The sequence below is a fragment of the Lontra canadensis genome, unplaced genomic scaffold, assembly GCF_010015895.1.
Source record: "Lontra canadensis isolate GAN:19392208 unplaced genomic scaffold, GSC_riverotter_1.0 scaffold6, whole genome shotgun sequence".
NCBI classification, from domain to species: Eukaryota; Metazoa; Chordata; class Mammalia; order Carnivora; family Mustelidae; genus Lontra; species Lontra canadensis.
Genome location: NW_022631000.1, coordinates 2,972,378 through 2,989,749, shown reverse-complemented (window position 1 = coordinate 2,989,749; position 17,372 = coordinate 2,972,378). Strand labels below are relative to the sequence as shown.

Here is a 17,372-nt window from a genome sequence, read left to right as displayed (position 1 = left end):
AAATTGGGGGTTTTTTTTTTCTTTTTTTCTGGGCCCTTAAAAATGAATTTGGGGGCGCCTGGGTGTTAGGCGTCTGCCTTCGGCTCAGGTCATAATCCCAGGGTGCTGGGATTGAGCCCCACATCGGGCTCCTTGCTCAGCAGGGAGCCTGCTTCTCACTGTCTCACTCCTCCAGCTTGTGTTCCCTCTCTCGTTATGTCTCTCTCTGTCAAATAAATTAAGAAAAAAAAATGACGAATTTGAATTTAAAGAGATCCTGTTACTATGACATCTTTTCCTCCGCTGATCAAATACATTTCTACTCCAAGTGTTAAACCAATAGCTAGGGCAACAGTGGACTTTACTGAGCTTGGGGACGCTCCTTGAGGACAAGTATACAGAGAGATCGTGAGTAAAGTGATACTGCAAAAAGGGTAACATTTTAATTTAATTAAAGGAATAACGTTTTATTCTAAATTTACTGGATGACCTCGCGAGATCTACTAAATTACAGGAATTTCTATTCCCCTCTTTCAATTTTCCGTCTACCCGGACGTCAAAGTAAACAAAGCCTCTGACGATCTCGGGCTAAAACCATGCACACAGCCTCACTTTCCCATACGTGCACAGATAATAAGAGAGAATGCTCTAAATAAGCACTCGCGGTGGCAAGCCGCAGAGAAAACAAGTCCCAGGAAGTGATTTCCGGGTGAGGTGGGAGGGGCGACTGATTTCCGGTCTGAGGGCAGGCGACGGCTCTTGCGCAAGCGCTGTTCGTACTTTCCTGGCTTTTTTTTTTTTTTTTCCCCCTTTCTTCTCCCCTCCCCCTCCCTCCCCCAGCCTGAGGGGTCTTGAGGTGACAGCGACTGCAACTGCGACTCCAGCAGGAGGAGGCGAAGATGGACAAGGGGAAGGCCGGGCGACGTCGATCTTCATCCGGTGAGAAAGGGTCAGAGGAGGGCTGAGCATATTCTCTTCTTCCACCTTGGGCAAATGGGAGGCACAGGCGGCGACCGGTGCTGCGGCCCAGATCTGTGGGGCTCGGGCTTCCGCTGGGATTCTGGCTCGGGCTCCGGCTCGTGCAGGGAGGGGAGGAGAAAGCAGGAGCGGAGGGGTGCGCACAATGGAAGCCTCCCGGGTTGCCCCCGCCCCTGTGAGTTGAAGACCAAGTCCAAGCTGTCATCGAAGCCTTGGCCGCTTTCCACCCCAGCACCCCTTCCAGTTTTTCCTTCTTCCCGCAAACGCCTTGCTTGAGTCTCATCCGCCCAGGGATCTTCCCGGTTAGCTTGCCGCTGTCCTGCCACGCCTTCCTTTAATTCCACCAATGCACCAGTTTCACTTACAGCGCCTGACCCCACTTTTTCTCTTTTCCTTCGATTCTCCACTTTGCCTCTTTCTCACCGCCTTATCTCGGGGCAGGGAGAAGCGGCTGCAAAGAGGGAAAGGCGGGGCTTGCTAATTGATCCTTCATCCCTCAGATAATTGCAGCAACGGGGTTTCGTTCTTCTCAGCAGACCCTCTTAGTAACCTTTTTCTTTTCCATCCTCTTGCTGCTTCTTTCAGAAGTGATTAAAAAGTCAAACAAAGGATTTGAGGCCGTGCTTCCATTGTGTTTTTATTCTCAGCATATTTTTATTTTTGAAATTGTTATACGGTTTAAACGACTCTCTTCGGCTTGGGGTACTACATCTCGGAAACACAAAAGTGGAGTTAGACATGAAGTGGAGCTCCTGCCAGTAACAAGTTTTTGTCAAAGATCTCATCCACTTAGAGTACCTCAATTCCTCGCTTTAAGTCCTGTAGACGAACCAGAGGAGGAGAGGAGGAGGACTCTATCTTTAGTAAGCTTTAAGTCTAGTACACAAACACCCAATGAATCAATTATTTCGTTTTATTTTCTCCTTTCTTACGGTACCGTTTGCAGAGTCAGTCTTAACAATCCCAAATTTATTAGGAGTCCCTTGTGGAAGTGTATCTCAAGCATTTTTCTGCCTTATTTGCAAAGGAGAGGTGGACAGGATTTATGGGACATTGGTAAAAGCAATTAAAAACCTGAATCCCTTTGCATAAGCAACCGTTGTTATCCTATGTGTGTGTGGGTGTGTGTGTTCTAGGGATATTCTTTGCCTTTGAAAGTATGTGTGTTACGTATATATAAATAGAGGCCTTCAGTGGATCAGTGTTTGTTTTAATATACTTTTTTTGTCCTCTAAGACCTTAATGTAAAATTTACATGTTGGGAAGATGCACGTTGTTTATCTGGTGTCTTTTGTGTGCTTTCTAATAGAACTTTATGGGCTGATTTCCTCAGTTTAAGTTGCACAGTCTTTTTTCAAAAGTGTATTTCATCTTGGTTTAATACATTTGGGGGGGGTGGAACAGCGAGATATTAACCTGGTCCTTCAGCAAATCACATCTTTCCCTTGTTACACTTAGAGTTATTTATTACAGTTAATTTGAAGCAAGTGGTTGTGGGAAGTAAAACTTGAAAACGAAGTTGTTATTTCTTAAAAGACGTTAATATATATGTTAGCTATCCCTCTGGAGACTTTTTCCCCCTGTTGACTTTCCTTTTGGGACTGTCCTTTCTCAAAAGTAATTGCTATTGTTTTAAACCCATTCTCAAATCTAATATTACCTAGCTGTTCTCCTGTATTCATCTGGTTTTAAGAGATGAATATTAGTTTTTAAGAATGACTAAGTAGTGTATACTTAATTTTTACATAAATTATCAAGTAAAACTAATGATCAGTTGATTTGAAGGGATTCTGTGTTCTGTGTGACATTTAAGGGCGTATATTTGCCATTTCATTAGGAGTGGTTGCTAACTTGACCTCATGACTGGAAGTGACATTTATGGTCATCAGGATTTCATAACACCCAAAGAGAGGAATTTGATTAGTAAAACAGGAAGACTTCTAAGTTAGAAGCAGAAGGTGGATAGTAGTAGAAAGAAAAAACATGTTTAAGTTTCCTCTGTGAGACTGTACTAGGTTTCCCTAAATGTTCTTCTGAATAAGGAAGAACTGTGAAGGGTTAATATATAGTGTATTGCTCAGAACTCTTTTCGTTCCAAGTAGCAGAAACCCAGTTCCAGCCAGTTTAAGCTACACACAAAATAAGAATTTATGGACTCATGTAACTGATAACCATAAGAGTGGGATGGCTTCCAGCATTTGCGTCTGCTTTAGGCACTGGTTGTTAAGGTGTGGTCTAGAGGCCTCTGGGTTCCCTGAGACCCTACTGAGTCTGTAAAGTCAAAACTTTTTACCATAATTCTAAGACGTTGTTTTCCTTTTCCTCTTATTCTCCCGCTTATGTACAGTAGAGTTTTCCAGAGTCTGCATGACATATATCATGACAAATTGAATGCAGAAGCAGATGGGGAAAACAGTTGTCTTTTTTTTTTTTAAAGGTTTTATTTATTTATTTGTCGAGGAGACAGAGAGAGAGCGAGAGAGAGAGCGCGAGCACAGACAGGGAGAGTGGCAGGCAGGGGGGAAGCAGGCTCCCTGCTAAGCAAGGAGCCCAATGCTGGACTCCATCCCAAGACCCTGGGATCGTGACGTGAGCTGAAGGTAGATGCTTAACTGACTGAGCCACCCAGGTGTCCCAAAACTGTTGTCTTTTATTAAGCTAGACATTAAAGAGATTTGCAAGTAGGTAAAATAATGCCATTCTTCTCAGTATTTTTATTTTTTAATATATATTTTTAAGTTTTAAGATTTTATTTATTTATTTCAGAGACAGAGAGGGAGAGTGAGAGAGCACAAGTAAGAGGGAGGGACAGAGGGAGAGGGAGAAGCAGGCTCCCCGCTGAGCAGGAAGCCTGTTGTGGGGCTGGATCCCAGGACCCTGAGATCATGACCTGAGCTGAAGGCAGACACTAAACCAACTGAGCCACCCAGGCACTCCATCTCCTCAGTATTTTTTAAAAAATAGTTATTTTTCATAAAAAACCCTTAGTCATGCTAGCATGCAATGAGTTTATTGTTTTTAAATGAATTGGTAAATTTTTTAAAATAATTAAAAAAAATTTTTTTATAAACATATATTATTATCCCCAGGGGTACAGGTCTGTGAATCGCCAGGTTTACACACTTCACAGCACTCACCATAGCACATACCCTCCCCAATGTCTATAACCCAATCACCCTCTCCCTAACCCCCTCCCCCTGGCAACCCTCAGTTTGTTTTGTGAGATTAAGAGTCTCTTATGGTTTGTCTCCCTCCCGATTCCATCTTATTTCATTTATTCTTTTCTTACCCCCCAAACCCCCCACGTTGCATCTCCACTTCCTCATATCAGGGAGATCATATGATAGTTGTCTTTCTCCGATTGACTTGTTTCGCTAAGCATAATACCCTCTAGTTCCATCCACGTCATTGCAAATGGCAAGATTTCATTTCTTTTGATGGCTGCATAGTATTCCATTGTATATATTTACCACATTTTCTTTATCCATTCATCTGTTGATGGACATCTAGGTTCTTTCCGTAGTTTGGCTATTGTGGACATCACTGCTATAAACATTGGGGTGCACGTGCCCCTTTGGATCACTACATTTTTATCTTTAGGGTAAATACCCAGTAGTGCAATTGCTGGGTCCTAGGGTAGCTCTATTTTCAACTTTTTGAGGAGCCTCCATGCTGTTTTCCAGAGTGGTTGCACAAGCTTGCATTCCCATGAATTGGTAAATATTTTAAAATTAAAGGAAAAATGTCATAAGTAAAAGAATTGCAAAAGCTCTGATTTACCTTACTTTTCTGGAATGTGGCCTTGGAATCAGGAATTAAGCACAAAACACCTCTGAACACTGACAGGAGAAATTACAAAATCTATTGCTAAAGTTCACCCATGAGAAGCTTCTCATACTTTTTTCAGAATATATTGAATCTGTATTTTAAAATTATTTGTAACCCCAATGAGCATGAATACCTTACTTCCAAGTTCACTGCATATCAAAATCAGTAAACTAAATGGGACACAGGTTAAAAAATCTGGCACCAGAGACTGGTCTACTAACAGTTGAATGAAATAATAATTAAATGTGTGGGTCACTCAAGGGAGAATGACCATTAGAAACTTTTAATAACAATAAAAGTATAATAAAGTCATAGATAACAATTTTCAAATGAATCTCTGAATTAAACAGGATAGTTCAAGTGAATTTCAGGTTTTCAACTGATTGCTTCAGGCAACATCTTTGGAAATCTGTGTTGACTCTTTTAGTTTTTTGGTGGAATTTTACATTCTTTTTTATTTTTATTTTTTATTTATTTATTTTTTAAAGGTTTGTGTATTTATTTGACAGAGAGAGACATAGTGAGAGAGGGAACATAAGCAGGAGGAGTGGGAGAGGAAGAAGCAGGCTCCCTGCTGAGTAGGAGACCAATATGGGGCTCGATCTCAGGACCCTGGGATCATGACCTGAGCTGAAGGCAGACACTTAACTGCTGAGCCACCCAGGGACCCCTCTTTTTTTCTTTTTAAATTATTTTTTATTAACCTGTAATGTATTATTTGCTTCAAGGGTACAGGTTTGTGATTCACCAGTCTTACACAATTCATAGTGCTTACATACCCTCCCTAAGATCCATCACCCAGCCACCTATCCCACCACCCTGCCTTCCACTGCATAACCCTCAGTTTGTTTCCTGAGACTGAAAGTCTCTTATGGTTTGTCTCCTTCTCTGGTTTCATCCCATTTCATTTTTTCCTCTCTTCTCCCATGATCCTCTGCCTTGTTTCTCAAATTCCACATGTCAGCGAGATCATATAATAATTGTCTTTCTCTGACTGACTTATTTTGCTTAGCATAATACTCTTCTAGTTCCATCCACATTGCAAATGGCAAGATTTCATTTTCTTTTTTAAAGATTTTATTTATTTATTTGACAGAGATTACAAGTAGGCAGAGAGGCAGTCAGAGAGAGGAGGAAGCAGGCTCCCTGCTGAGCAGAGAGCCCGATGTGGGGCTCGATCCCAGGACCCTGGGGTCATGACCTGAACTGAAGGCAGAGGCTTTAACCCACTGAGCCACCCAGGTGCCCCAAGATTTCATTTTTTTTGTGGCTGTGTAATATTCCTGTGTGTGTGTGTGTGTGTGTGTGTACCACATATTCTTTATCCATCAACTATCGATGGACATCTGGTGTCTTTCCATAGTTTGCCAAATGTGGACATTGTTGCTATAAACATAGGGGTGCAGGTGCCCATTCAGATCACTACATTTGTATCCTTGGGGTAAATACCCAGTAGTGCAATTGCTGGGTCATGGGGTAGCTCTTTTTTCAACTTTTTGAGGAACCTCCATACTGTTTTCCAATGTGGCTGCACCAGGTTGCATTCCCACCAACACTGTAGGAGGGTTCCCCTTTCTCCGCATTCTCGCCAACGTCTATTGTTTCCTGACTTGATAGTTTTAGCCATTCTGACTGGTGTGAGGTAGTATCTCATTGTGTGTTTTTTTTTTTTTTTTTAAGGATTTTATTTATTTATTTGACAGAAAGAAGTGAACACAGGCAGGGGAGTGGAGGAAGAAACAGGCTCTCCCTTGGAGCAGGGAGCCTGATGTGGGGCTGGATCCCAGAATCCTGGGATCGTGACCTGAGCCAAGGGCAGACGCTTAATGACTGAGCCATCCAGGAGCCCCCATTGTGGTGTTGATTGTATATCCCTGTTGTGGAGTGATGTGGAGCACTTTTTCATGTGTCTGTGGGCCATCTGGATGTCTTCTTTGCAGAAATGTATGTTCATGCCTTTTGCCCATTTCCTGGTTGGATTATTTGTTCTTTGCGTGTTGAATTTGCTAAGTTCTTTATAGATTTTGGATACTAGCCCTTTATCTGATATGTCATTTGCAAATATCTTCTCCCATTCTGTCAGCTGTCTTTTGGTTTTGTTGACTGTTCCCTTTGCTGTGCAGAAGCTTTTGATCTTGATGAAGTCCCAATAGTTCGTTTTTGTCCTTGCTTCCCTTGCCTTTGGCAATGTTTCTAGGAAGAAGTTGCTACAGCTGAGGTCGTGGAGGTTGCTGCCCGTGTTCTCAAGGATTTTGAAGGATTCCTGTCTCACATTGAGGTCTTTCATCCATTTTGAGTCTATCTTTGTGTGTGGTGTAAGGAAGTGGTCCAGTTTCATTCTTCTGCATGTGGTTGTCCAGTTTTCCCAACACCATTTGTTGAAGAGACTGTTTTTTTTCCCATAGGACATTCTTTCCTGCTTTGTTGAAGATTAGTTGACCATAGAGGTGAGGGTCCATTTCTGGGTTCTCTGTTCTGTTCCACTGATCTATGTGTCTGTTTTTGTGCCAGTACCATACTGTCTTGATGATGACAGCTTTGTAATAGAGCTTGAAGTATGGAATTGTGATGCCACCAACTTTGTTTTTCTTTTCAACATTCCTCTGCCAATTTGAGGTCTTTTCTGGTTCCATACAAATTTTAGGATTATTTGTTCCATTTCTGTGAAAAAAGTTGATTGTATTTTGATAGGGATTGCGTTAAATGTGTAGATTGCTTTAGGTATCATAGACATTTTCACAATATTTGTTCTCCCAATTCATGAGCATGGAATGTTTTTCCATTTCTTTGTGTCTTCCTCAATTTCTTTCCTGAGTACTTTATAGTTTTCTGAGTACAGATTCTTTGCCTCTTTGGCTAGATTTATTCCTAGGTGTCTTATGGTTCTGGGTGCAATTATAAATGGAATCGAGTCCTTAATTTAGCTTTCTTCTGTCTTACTGTTGGTGTATAGAAATGCACTGATTTCTGTGCATTGATTTTATACTCTGCCACTTTACTGAATTCCTGTATGAATTTTAGAAGTTTTGGGATGGAATCTTCTGGGTTTTCCACATAAAGTATTATATCATCTGCAAAGAGTGAGAGTTTGACTTCTTCTTTGCTGATTCGGATGCCTTTTATTTCTTGTTGTTGTCTGATTGCTGAGGCAGGACTTATAGTACTATATTGAAAAGCTGTATTGAGAGTGGACATCCCTGCCGTATTCCTGACCTTAAGGGAAAAGCTCTCAGTTTTTCCCCATTGAGAATGATATTTGCTGTGGGTTTTCCATTTATGATATTGAGGTATGTACCCTCTATCCCTACACTTTGAAGAGTTTATTAAGAAAGCATGCTTCACTTTGTCAAATGCTCATCTATTGAGAGTATCTTATAGTTCTTTTTCTTTCCTTTATTAATGTTGTGTATCATATTGATTGATTTGCGGATGTTGAACTAAGCTTGCAGTCCAGGAATAAATCCTACTTGATTATGGTGAATAATCCTTTTAATATACTGCTGGATCTTATTGGCTAGTATTTTGGTGAGGATTTTAGCATCCATGTTGATGAGGGATATTGCTCTGTAATTCTCCTTTTTGATGGGGACTTTGTCTGGTTTTGGGATCAAGGTAATGCTGGCCTCATGAAATGAGTTTGGAAGTTTTCCTTCCTTTCCTATTTTTTTGGAACAGTTTCAGAAGAATAGGTAATAATTCTTTAAATGTTTGGTAGAATTTCCCTGAGAAATTGTCTGGCTCTGGGGTCTTGTTTGTTGGGAGACTTTTTGATGACTGCTTCAATCTCCTTATGGGTTATGGGCCTGTTCAAGTTTTCTATTTCTTCCTGGTTCAGTTTTGGTGGTTTATATGTCTATAGTAATACATCCATTTCTGCCAGATTGTCTAATTTGTTGACATATAGTTGCTCATAATATGTTCTTATAATTGTAGTTCTTTGGTATTGGTTGTGATCTCTCCTCTTTCATTTGTGATTTTGTTAATTTAGGTCCTTTCTCTTTTGTTTTTGGTAAGTCTGGTCAGGAGTTTATCAATCTTATTAATGCCTTGAAAGAACCACCTCCTAGTTTCGTTGAGCTGTTCTACTGTTCTTTTGGTTTCTATTTCATTGATTTCTGCTCTGATCTTTATTATTTCCCTCCTCCTGCTGGATTTAGGCTTTACATGCTATTCTTTCTCCATCTCCTTTAGGTGTAGGAGTAAATTGTGTACTTGAGACCTTTTTTTGCTTCTTGAGAAAGGCTTGTACTGCTATATACTTTCCTCTTAGGACTGCCTTTGCTGCATCCCAATGATTTTGAACAGTGTTTTCATTTTCATATGTTTCCATGAATTTTTATAAATTCTTCTTTAATTTCATATTTGACCCATTCATTCTTTAGTAAGATGGTCTAGCCTCCATGTATTTGAGATCTTTCCAACTTTCATCTTGTGGTAGAGTCCTAGTTTCAAAGCATTGTGGTCTGAGAATATGCAGGAAATGATCCCAATCTTTTTTTTTTTTTTTTTTTAAGATTTTATTTATTTGAGAGAGAGGCAGTGAGAGAGAGCATGAGTGAGGAGAAGGTCAGAGGGAGAAGCAGACTCCCCGCGGAGCTGGGAGCCCAATGCAGGACTCGATCCCGGGACTCCGGGACCACGACCTGAGCCGAAAGCAGTCGTCCAACCAACTGAGCCACCCAGACGTCCCTGATCCCAATCTTTTGGTATGACCCAGGGTGTGATCTATTCTGGAGAATGTTCCATGTGCATTAGAGAAGAATGTGTATTCTGTTGCTTTGGGATGGAATGTTCTGAATATATCTGTGAAATCCATCTCGTTCAGTCTGTCATTTAAAGCCCTTATTTCCTTATTGATCTTTTGGTTAGATGATCTGTCCCTTTCAAAAGTGAGGGGGATGTTAAAGCCCACTACTGTTACTGTATGATTGTTGATGTGTTGCTTTGATTTTGTTGTTTATTGGGTTATATAATTGGCTGCTCCCATGTTAGGAGCATAGATATATAAAATTGTTAGATCTTCTTTTTGGACAGACCCTTGAAGTATGATATAGTGTCCTTCCTCATCTCTTATTATAGTCTTTGGTTTAAATTCTAATTCGTCTGATATAAAGATTGCCTCCCCAGTTTTCTTTTTTTGTCCATTAGCATGGGAAATTGTTTTCTACCCCCTCACTTTAAATCTGGAGGTGTCTTTGGGTCTAAAATGAGTTTCTTGCAGATAGCATATCGATGGATCTTGTTTTTTTATCTATTCTGATACCCTGTGTCTTTTGATTGGGGCATTTAGCCCATTCACATTCAGGTAACTATTGAAAAATATGAATTTAGTGCCATTGTATTGCCTGTAAGGTGACTGTTAATGTCTCTGTTTCTTTCTGATCTATGTTACTTTTAGGCTCTCTCTTTGTTTAGAGGAGTCCTTTTAATATTTCTTGTAGGGCTGGTTTGTTGATTGCAAACTCTTTTAGTTTTTGTTTGTTCTGGAAGCTTTTTATCTCTCCTTCTATTTTTAATGACAGCCTAGCTGGATATAGTATCCTTGGGTGCATATTTTTCTTGTTTAGTGCCCTGAATATATCATGTCAGTCCTTTCTGGCCTGCCAGTTTTCTGTGGATAGGTGTGCTGCCAAGCTAATGTTTCTACTGTTATAGGGTACAGACCTCTTTTCTTGAGCTGCTTTCAGGATTTTCTCTTTGTCTCTGAGATTTTAAAATTTTACTATTAAATTTGGGGTGTTGACCTGTTATTGATTTTGAGGGGGGTTCTGTGTGTCTCCTGGAATTTGATGCCTATTTCCTTCCCGAGATTAGGGAAATTCTCTGCTATAATTTGCTCCAATATATCTTCTGCCCTCCTGTCTCTTTCTTCTTCTTCTGGGATCCCAATTATTCTAATATTGTTTCGCTTTATGGTATCATTTGTCTCTTGACTTCTCCCACGGTGACCCAGTAATTGTTTATCTCTCTTTGTCTGAGCTTCTTTATTCTCCATCATTTGGTCTTCTATATCACTGATTCTCTTTTCTGCCTTACTTATCCTAGCAGTTAGAGCCTACCTTTTTTGTTACATTTCATTGATAGCTTTTTTGATTTCAACTTGGTTAGGTTTTATTTCTCCAGAGAGGGATTCTCTAGTATCTTCTGTGCTTTTTTTAAGCCCAGCTAGTATCTTTATAATTGTCATTCTGAACTCTAATTCCGATAGTTTACTAATGTCCATGTCAATTAGGTCACTGCCAGTTAGTACTGCCTCTTGTTTTTTTTTTTTTTGTTTTGTTTTGTTTTGTTTTTTTGTGTGTTTTTTTTTTTTTGAAGTGAGTTTTTCTGTTTTGTCATTTTGTCCAGGGAAATAGATGAATGAGAGAACAAAATGCTAAAAGGGAAACAGTGATCCTGGAAAAATACACACTAAACAAATCAGAAGAGACCCAAAACTGGGGGGGGGGGGGGGGAAAAAAAAAAAAGGAATATAATCAGGCTGTTGGAAAGAACAGAGCCACACACTAGATTTTGGTTGAATTTTGGTGTGCTAGAAGAAACTACCTCTTAAAATTTTAAAGAAAGAAAAACTTATAAATACCCCCAAACCAGGGTAAATACAATGAAGGGATGGGATATGATTGTAAAAATGAAAATTAAAAAAGATTTTAAAAAATGAATCAATAAGATACTAAGTTGGTTGAAAAAAGAAAGAAGAAAAATTAAAAAAAATAAAAAGGAGAGAATGTAATCAGATGGGTGAATAGAACAATGTCATACACTAGATTTAGGGTATAATTTGGCCTGTTAAAAGCAACTGCATCCCAAAATTTTAAAGAAAGAAAAACTTATATTTATACAAAAAATAAGGTTAAATACAATGAAGGGGGTAGAATAGGACTTTAAAAATGAAAATTAAAAAATATTTTAAAATTGGAATTGATAAGATAAGAAGCTTGTTGAAAAAGAAGAAAAGCTCAAAGAAAAATGAAATAGAAAATAAAAAATAAAATTAAAAAATTAACTTTGAAAAACTAAAGAATCATGGGAAAAAAGCCATGAATTCTATGTACTATATTCCCCGAGTGCTGGAGTTTTGCAGTTCTCATTGATCTGTAAACTTGGTCTTGGCTTGATGTTCTTGCTGATCTTCTCGGGGAGGGGCTGTTGCAGTGATTCTCGAATGTCTTTGGTCCAGGAGGAATTGCACCACCATGGCCAGGGTAAGTACTTTGCTTGGGTTTGCTCTCGATAGCTTTTGTTCCCTGAAGGCTTTTCATGCAGCTTTAGAGGGCAAGAATGGAAATGGCAGCCTCCCAATCTCTAGTCCCCAAGGAGCTGAGAGTTTGCACCCCAATCCTCAGTGCACCCTAGAGAAAAGCAGTTAATCACTCCTGCTTCCCTGGTCTCCGACCACACTCTGTGCTCACCTGGATTGTGACTGAGCATTTCTATCTCTGGCACATGACCCCATTTGGAGTCTCCAAACCCAGCAGTTTCCTGTGCTGTGCTTCGTGCCACTCCTCCCAGGGGAAGAAGCAGAGCCTTCCTGGATCAGCCACTTTTTGGGCTGAACTGTGCTGCAGATCATGGTTTATGGCAGCCCTGAGCTGAGAACTCACTCCTTGGCTCACTACGGCCAGCTTCCCCACTTCAGTACGTGGGAGCTCTGCCACACTCAAGCACCCTCAGTCTTTCTTTGACCCCGAGAGTCCTGAAACCACACTGTCCCAGGGAGGATTCCACCCCTGCTTAGCCACTGGAGCAACCTCCCTCCCCAGAGCAGACTTCTAAAAGTTCTGATTTTGTGTGCTGCTGCTCTGTTGCTTGGCTGGTAGCTGGCTGATGGAGGCTTTCTCCCACCCTGCAGTCTATCTTTCAGTGTATTGCCTCGGATTCACTTCTCTGCATGTCCCACCTTCCAGAAAGTCATTGCTTTTCTGTTCATAGAGTTACTGCTATTCTTTTCTTCGATCTCCTGTTGAGTTCATAGGTGTTCAGAATGGTTTGGTAACTATCTAGCTGAATACCTGGGACCATATGAAATTTAGGTCTTCTACTCCTCTGCCATCTTTCTAGCAAAGGCACTCTCATTTAAGTTAAGGATACATATTTTTTTTTTTTTCTGAGTACTTCGGTAGCAGGCAGTGTACTGAGAATTTACAAACTTTAGTTCTTTCAGAAACCGCATAAGGTGGTTATTATTTCTGATCTATAGAGGAGGAAACTGGATTTTAGGGAGGGTAAACAACCATTAGCAATAGCAAGCAAGAAACAGCTGAGATTCAAAATCTGGTCTTTCTAATTACAAAATAGGTAATTTTATCTTCTTTTACTGCCACAGGACATTAGGTAGTCTTACTTGGGAAAAATAAGTTTATCTGGACCAATATGATTGAGAATTATAAGAACATTTTATTTATTGCAGGAGTTTTAGAGCTTTTTGCTGTTGTACATTGTGCCTCTTCAGGAGAGTAATTGAGCATGCACTGTTGTTCAAACTTGCTTGATTTTGAAACTCTTCCCTCTGTCCAGTGTCATCTTGAGGATCTGAGTGTCCCATGCTGATACAACTTTTTTCAGTAGGCTCAGGTGATGTCTACATATTTTGCATTGTAAGTGTAATGAGCCATGATTGAAGTTCAATATCAGAATTTGTAATTAATCATGATTAAAAACTATATTATTTGTGTAGATGTTAGCTGAAGCCATGGGAATTAATAGAATTACACACAGATGATATAGATTGAGAAAAGTCTTCAAAGTAGGGAGGAATAGACATTGGTAGGCAGATAGGCAAATCAGGAAAGAGGTTTGGGAAGCAAGGCAGGAGTGTGAAAAGCAATGTAGATTAGAGGTAAAATAGTGTGAGGGTCCCGACTTTGGCAGTTAGGGGGTCACTTTGACCACTGGTTGTAGTAGGGACAAAAGCCAGATTTTAAGAGGCTGAATGAAACAAGGAAAATAGGATGTAAAAAAAAAAAATTTCTGAAACAAATTGGAGTAGGAAATAATGTAGAAAGGAATTTTTTTTCATTAGACTCTAGAGACTTGAATCAAGTTGGCAGGGAGTGGGAAAGGGGTGAATAGAGAGAGAAATATAGTAAGTAGGAGATAATGATGGGGTGAGGTTTCAGAAGAAACAGGGAGATTGGAATAGAAAGATGGCTTCTTGAGATGTGCAGAAAGGGAAGATGGATAAAAATACATAGAATTTTGAGAAGTTAAGGCTATTGGAGTCATGCTTCTATGCAAAGTAAGGAAAAATAATCTTTGGAAAAAGGGCTGTCAAGTGATATTGGTAGCTCAAAATGGACTAGGTGGTCAATTAGGTATGAATAAAGAAATTGTTAAGTAATTTTGAAAGTCATTGAAACAAGTGTAAGTTTTGTAGTACTACTACTACTAGTAAGTGTAAGTTTTGTAGTACTACTGCTACTACTAGTAATAGTAGTAGTTGCAGTTATTATGTGACTTTCTTCAGCAGTGCTATGGAATCTAGCAATAAGAATTTGGAAAAAAATGAATTTAGTTTTAATTAAGGTTAAAGAGTAGGACAAGACATGGGGCAAAAGATGGGTTCACTGTGAGTGAGGAAATGAAAGGTCAAAGAACTGTGGGTTGTAGAATGAAGTTCACTTCTGAGTACTTGAGAAGTATAACAATATTCCTAAATCCATTCACAAATGTATGTTGCTGAAATGAGGATATGTAGAAGTTTGTTGGAGTAAATTCAAGTGTCTCTTGTTTTGAGGGAGTTGATTTATGGAAGTTTTAGAGCTTCACAATGATGGTAAATTTTAGAGATAGAGAAGAAAACTATGAATCAAGTATCAGAGAATTCTGGGAATGTTGGAGAGGGTATTGGTCAGTACATGGGAATCACAAATATAGCTAAGGTAATATAATCAACTTAGGGGAATTTTAAAGGAGAATTATTGGAATAAAGATAAAATATTAATTGGAAGTGGTGGTGGGAGGAGGAAATTGTTAATCCATACTCCTGATTTTATAAGTGTGAGAAGAATCTTGAGGAGAACTTTAAAAAATTAGCATAGTCAGTAAAAAGCTAGGATTCAGGTAAACTAAGGTGGAGGAAATGCTCCAGGAAAAGATTCAGAATTTAAGAATGTTATACTGATTCTGGAAAGGAATTTAGTGGGCAAGGGAAGAGATGGAGAAGCATGTGGATGACGGGTAGAATTGAATACATACAACATGAGAGACCAGCAAGACAATAGGCTGTGGGGACTGACATGTAGGGTGGTGAATGTGATTCCTAGGTCTGATGATGGAAGACAGAGAATTGGAAAGTAGGTAAGAGAGACATGGTAACTCAGGGAATGGGTTATGGGTAGGATTTGTAGCTTCAAAGATCCAGATTGGAACTTTGTTATTATGGTGTTGTCTCAAAACTGCCTTTGAGGTGGGCAACTCTAATAGGAGTCTTTAATAATTTAGAAGGCTAATATGGTCTGCTTTATCCTACTTTGTATTTCCTATTAATGATAACTCACCTCTTGCGTGCACCTGGAATGTACTGTTCTTTCATCCATTTCTGCCTATCTAAAATTTGCTCATTATCTAAAACTTCAAAGCTCAGTTCAGTTGTGTCTTTCCAAGAACTATATCCTAATTAGCTCAAACTTAGTACAAATCATATCTATTTCTGAACTTCCATGGGTCTTAGCACCTCTTACATAATATTTATACTAGTTTCCATCATATATTTTAGCTTCCTAAATTGTTCTAACTTCTGTTGTTACTCTGTTAACTCTGACACAGGGACTGTCTTATTAATCTTATATCCCCACAGCATCCAACATTCCTGGAGTGTACTGGTTAAGAAAGCTACCTCTGGGGGTGCCTGGGTGGCTCAGTCAGCTAAGTGTCTGCCTTGGGCTCAGGTCATGATCCCACACTCTTGGGATGGAGCCCCGCATCAGTCTCCCTGCTCAGCAGGGAGCGTGCTTCTACCTCTCCCACTCCCCCTGCTTGTGTTCCCTCTCTCGCTGTGTGTCTCTCTGTCAAATAAAGAAATAAAATCTTAAAAAAAAAGATAGCTACCTCTGGTATTAGACCAGTAATGAATCAACATGATGACTTTGGGAAAGTTACTTGGATACTTCAGACATAAATTTTTCATCTGTAAAATGGTGATAATACTGTTACTGATCTAAGAAGGCTTTCATAAAGACTAAATAAAAATAATTTGCATACTTAGCCTAGTGGCTGGCAATGGTAACCATCATTATCTTAACTAAATGCTTGTGGAGTAAATGAGTGAGTGAGTGCTTCCACAATCTACTTGGGAAAAAGGCACGTTTTTCAATTGTTTGACTCATGTATTTAGAAAGAGAATAATTAGATTTTCCTGTGTGCTAATACCAATACACTGAGGTCTCTTAAAGAGTAATATTTCAATATAAACTGTTAAAATAATCATTACCATTTATTTTGTACTAACTATATGCCAGACATAATACTAAATGATATAGGCTAGCTCACTTTAATCTTAATTGAAAAGTTGGATATTCTCCTTTGTTTTAGAGTCTCAAAAGTCACAAGTAAGCCAGGATAGAAATTTAGGTTGTCAAACTTTAAAATTGTTAACTTTTGAGTACCACACTATACCAATAATCCCAAGAGGCATATCATATGTTTCTTTAAATGCCCCCAAGCCAATGTAGTATAAGATGGTATAGCTCAATTATAAAAACCCCTAAAATTGTGGGAAGTCACAAGAATATTAATTTTAAAGGAAATAAGGAAACATGCTGTAAAACAGGGTAGATGCATTGTTTTTTTGATAGATTTTTAACTCATGAGTCAGTTTGGGAGTATTAATCTATACATTACAATTATATTAATATAATTATGTATAATATTATATCAATACTATATTATCATATATACCATATATAATATTAATAACAATAATATATATAATTATATATTATTATATTGTATTAATTAACATATAATGTATTTTTTGTTTCGGGGTACAGGTCTGTGAATCATCAGGCTTATACAACTCATAGCACTCACCATAGGACATACCCTCCCCAATGTCCATCACCCAGCCACCCTATCTGTCCCTCCTCCCCTCTAGCAACCCTCAGTTTGTTTCCTGAGATTAAGAGTCTATTATGGTTTGTCTCCCTCCCTGGTCCCATCTTGTTTCATTTTTCCCTCCCTTCCCCCATGGCCCCCCACCCTGCCTCTCAATTCCTTATATCAGAGAGATCATATGATAATTATTTTTCTCTGACTGACTTATTTCACTTAGCATAATACCCTCTAGTTCCATCCATGTCATTGCAAATGGCAAGATTTCCTGTGTGTGTGTGTGTGTGTGTGTGTGTACACACCACATGTATACACCAGATGTGTACAACATATCTTCTTTATCCATTCATATGTTGATTGACATCTGGGCTCTTTCATAGCTTGGCTATTGTAGACATTGTTGCTATAAACATTGGGTACAGGTGCCCCTTCGGATCACTACATTTGTGTCTTTGGGATAAACCCTCAGTAGTGCAATTGCTGGGTCATAAGGTAGCTCTATTTTCAACTTTTTGAGTAAAAGTAAGGGCTTTCTT

General features: G+C 39.2%; 1 protein-coding gene across 5 annotated transcripts in view; it reads left to right on the top strand.

The window, feature by feature from the left end:
• The first annotated feature begins 666 nt into the window (after positions 1 to 666).
• The window catches only part of SENP7 (SUMO specific peptidase 7), a 168,639-nt gene continuing 151,933 nt past the window's right edge, over positions 667 to 17,372 (top strand). For 3 of the 5 annotated variants that reach the window (XM_032852067.1, XM_032852066.1, XM_032852064.1), the window contains exon 1: positions 771 to 918. In XM_032852067.1, the coding sequence (XP_032707958.1) occupies positions 879 to 918 (40 nt within the window). In that variant the 5' untranslated portion in view covers positions 771 to 878. Of the gene's footprint in view, positions 919 to 17,372 lie in introns of all 5 variants that reach the window. The other 2 variants (XM_032852070.1, XM_032852068.1) reach the window with 2 other exon arrangements.